Genomic DNA, 4184 nt, shown 5'->3' on the forward strand with positions numbered 1-4184 from the left:
TATTCTAATCTTGTTTTGCAGACTTATCTTCCTATTCTTCCAAACTTTTTTTTTAACTGCGAAAACCCGTAAAAAAGAAAAGAAAAAAAGTATGCAAATGCTGAAACTATCTCTGCTGCGGATAAACATTGTGCCTACCTCACACTCATCCTCTGAAAAAAAAATTTATGCAAGAATGCAGTTTTTCTCTGATACACTGGAGAGATAAGAAGCGACGTCAATTAACTGTAGCCCTTTATAATTTGTGTACATAAACAAGAATGCAATTGACAGCATTGAAAAAATAAAACTACAGTTATTATAATGAAAATAAATAATAAGTAACACTGAGTTTATTTAAAAAAAAATATATACATCATCGATTCCCTGAAGCATGCTTGTGCGGGAGAAATCCCTCCTAAAAAAAAAAAAAAAACATAATTAGAGCTCAACTTACCGGATCCGAAAACCAACGAACCTCCAAACAACACCCAACAAAAATATAATAGTAGACAATATATATAAGCAAAATATATAATCGGTTTATACGGGACGCACTTGGAGCAGTACTTATTTTGGAAGAGCATTGAATTGAGAATTGAGGGTATATTTCTTGGTTTACTGTCTAGTTTCTGTGCTACGCTAGGATTCCCCAACCCTCACACTAATGACGGGAAAAGGAATGGGTAAAATTCTAGATCCTGTTTTTTTTATTTTTTATATGTATATAACACCTATTCGTAATGATTAGTGCGTCATCCAATTAACTTTAGATAGAATTGTTTGAGTTTGGTTGGGGTTCTATTTATTAATTCTGTTTTACTAATTTTAGATAATTCTTATTTATTTTATTTATTCTAATTTTCTAATTTGTTTATAATTTATTCCAAATTTATTATGATTTTATTTTATTCTCAAATCGTCTTGTTACATTGTATAGTTTCTTGTATAAAGATAGCTAATAGGAGTGATCATTGCTATTAGTTTAATTTTCTTCAAGGTAACTGACTTGATGCTCCTAATTGGTCGTTTGGTCATCTGTATTGGTATTGGTATCCTATCCAACTATGTTTTGACAGGAGGAGTGCCACAACTAAATTCTGAGCTACCACAGTTGTCCTACCAAATCGTCCCTATAGTGGTCATTGTCATTGGGTCGTATTTTATCACTGGAGCCTTCTTTGGGGTATACGCCATGGCCGTTGATACAATGTTCTTGAGCTTCCGTAAGTTTCTTTTTTGTTTAAGACCTCACTGATAAAATCTGTAAATTCATTTTGTCGTAACACTGCGACTTCTAAATGTTGAAATACGATTATAAAAGCCGCTAAATATCATGGGTGCCCTTTTATGTAACTGTAGGTGAGTGGAGTAAGAATTTTTGTCGATTTTGTTATGGAGATACCATAAAAAATATTTTTTAAATAATGGGGAGAGGTTATTTTATTGCTTTTCTTCCTTTTTTTAACACAAATACCTAAAATAGGTATATTTTAAGATCAAAGGGGGTGGTTGCAAGATCAAAGAGGGTGGTTGCACCTCTCCCTCCTCCCCTGCTAAATATCCAGTAATGCATTTTGAGGCCCGCAGTTGGTATTCTTAGTTAAAGAGGGTGGCTGAGGAATGTTAAAGTGAGTGCAAGTTATAACTAGGGAAATACCCCAGCCTTGTCCCCAACTTTTAGGCATTAAATTTGTCTTACTATAGAACCCAAAATCTCAGAGGTGAAAATCCCTAAAAATTTCCAACGGACACTACCCTTTTCCGTAAGTGACTGAGGAAAAATATTCATGTATGCATAAGTCGAAAACACTCTAGTTTTAATTGACGACGAAATTATAGCACAGCCTAGGTAAGGCTGGGGTAGCACAGCCTAGGTAAGGCTGGGGTAGCACAGCCTTACCGAAATTATACCACAGCCACAGCCTATACCACAACCTAATATACAGTCATGTATGTTTCTTTCTCATGTCGCACATATCTCATTGGCTCCCCCTTCGGGCATGCGTAATGACACATTTTTACCTATGGCTGTGGCTGTGGGATGGGTGCGGTGGGAATCAATAGTTCGTAACAAAATGCAGGTAAATGCTACAAAAAGTTGCATCATAGTCTTCACTTCTGCTCCTTCAAACTCCTCATTGTCTCACAATGTCGCACTGTCAATCAATGGAAATCCCATTCCTCAGACCACAGTCACAAAGTTCCTTGACGTATTTGTAGATTCCTCTCTTTCGTTCAAAAATGACATATCCCAGCTGTCTTGAACAGTCTCACGGCAGACATCAATGTTACATAGAGCTAGTCTGCTTCTAAGTGCTGACATGATGAAAATCCTTTATAATGCTTTTGTCTTCCCCTACTTGAATTACTGCTGGTCTGTCTAGGGCAATACATTCAAATCTCATCTAAAATCATTAAAGAGATCACAAAACCGTGCAGTTAAGGCCACATATTGCCTCCCCAGGCTACAACCCTCAACAATCTATACAGAGACACTGGAACAATAGATATAACAGAGATAATCAACGTTAGTAATCTGCGTTTAGCACACTCTGCAATAGCGAATAGAATTCCTCAAGGTCTTTCCAGTTACTTCTAACTTTGTAGCGAAATTCATCGAGGCAAATCTCTCCGCTGCAACAAGTACAATTTTATGCTACCGAGAAGAAGGCTTACAAGGTCTCAACACTCTCCAGTTTATAGAATTACTTCTTTATGGAACTCAATTAATTAATCTATTAAGTCCGTAAAGTCATATGGCACACTCCAAAAACGAAACCTCTCTTACACAGTATTTGATACTGCATGAGTTACTGTCTCAATTTTTCGTTTGTATCTCATCCTCTCGCTCTCCTTCTTTGACTCCACCTCGTCTCAATTCTTTCCTTTCTTATTCTTATGCTATCAGCTCTTCTCTTTTCATTTCATAGTGTGATATAATTTTTTTTACCAATATCTGTGTGACTCGTACAAGCATTGCTTTGAGTCGAAATGTTCATGTTAATTGTTTCGTTTGTTCATTTATTTAAAAATAAAAGGTTGATTGATTGATTGATTCCGCTAACCACGTCCGTTTGTGGCGCTGTGATATGTCGCATTTCTGTAACAAACATACATAACTATAACGTCATGTACGTTATAAACGTACATATATACCTAGGCCATGAACCTTTACAAAGGCAAGTTGACAACTAAATAAAAGATCAATGGTAAAAGAAGGTTTTGGTAAAGGGATGTAGCAATTGCACTAATTAACAGAGGTCATGCGCTACTTTTGTGATCCTTAAATGATCTCAACGTTATCTTGTTAAGCTTGTCAGTGAATAGTTGCCTGAAAAAACGCTGAACAGATCCTTGGTACAGCTATCCAAATTAAAGACACGCAGTGCCACTGCCAACGATAGATAGGTGGCCGAAATAGCTGTTTGCCTTCTTTCTTGACAATGCTTTTTTAAATTAATCTTGAGTGATGATTCTAATGAAATTTTACTTTATGAATTCTCTTACTTTTTAGTCGTATGGTTTTTTTTAAACTGATGCTAAGGCATCTAGGTCATTTTTCTTTTAAGATAATGTGGGCCGTTTTTTCAGTGTTTGCCATATTTTTCTTTGAAGTTCAAAGGCACTAATTCTAAGAATCACCGTTTATATTTTTAGAAGTAACCAGTTCGGAATTTCCGTTTTAATTTGTTCTCTCTTTAAAGTGTCTGTTTCATACCTCATCCTTTTTCTTTCAGTTTTTTCCATAGTCAGTTTTAATTGCAATTCAAACCAAATTACCAATTATAAGGATCGCTATGTTCATTATTTTAACGATCATATTTGAAATCTCTAATTGAATCTTTATAATGCCCTTATTGAAGTTTCAATTATATTTGGTGCAGTATGGGCTACAATTCAGGGATTGGGGGATTTTGAGTATAAAACAAGCGAATGAAATAAAGCATTTGAGAGAATGTAATTTTTGCTGTAGTGGCAGTAGGCTGTACGAAAAGTTTGGTTCAATTCCGCTTTCTAGGGCTATAATGAGAGAAAGGTGGAGATAGCTAAGGCACGCTCTGCGAATGAAGGATGACAGATTGCCGAAGATTGTCCTTTTCGGCCAACCGTCTAGGGCTAAATGGAAAGCAGGCCGTCCACGGTTGGGGTAGGAGGATGCCGTAAAGAAAGATTTAAGGGAAATAGGAACTTCCTAGGAGGGT

General features: G+C 36.2%; 1 protein-coding gene across 1 annotated transcript; it reads left to right on the forward strand.

The window, feature by feature from the left end:
* The first annotated feature begins 974 nt into the window (after positions 1–974).
* On the forward strand, positions 975–4118 carry LOC148938801 (choline transporter-like protein 5-A). The gene is made up of 2 exons (XM_089107525.1): positions 975–1205; positions 4001–4118. The coding sequence occupies exons 1-2, from the start codon at positions 992–994 to the stop codon at positions 4006–4008; spliced, it is 222 nt and encodes a 73-aa protein (XP_088963651.1). The 5' UTR covers positions 975–991; the 3' UTR covers positions 4009–4118.
* Positions 4119–4184: the final 66 nt, after the last annotated feature.

Source organism: Artemia sp. Qi Xiang Cuo, unplaced genomic scaffold (assembly GCF_049724085.1).
Source record: "Artemia sp. Qi Xiang Cuo unplaced genomic scaffold, ASM4972408v1 HiC_scaffold_1022, whole genome shotgun sequence".
In the NCBI taxonomy this organism is placed as follows: Eukaryota; Metazoa; Arthropoda; class Branchiopoda; order Anostraca; family Artemiidae; genus Artemia; species Artemia sp. Qi Xiang Cuo.

Bases quoted from the DNA above. Each gene is read 5' to 3' on its own strand.
- LOC148938801 (XM_089107525.1), top strand. From the start codon at position 992: ATGCTCCTAATTGGTCGTTTGGTCATCTGTATTGGTATTGGTATCCTA.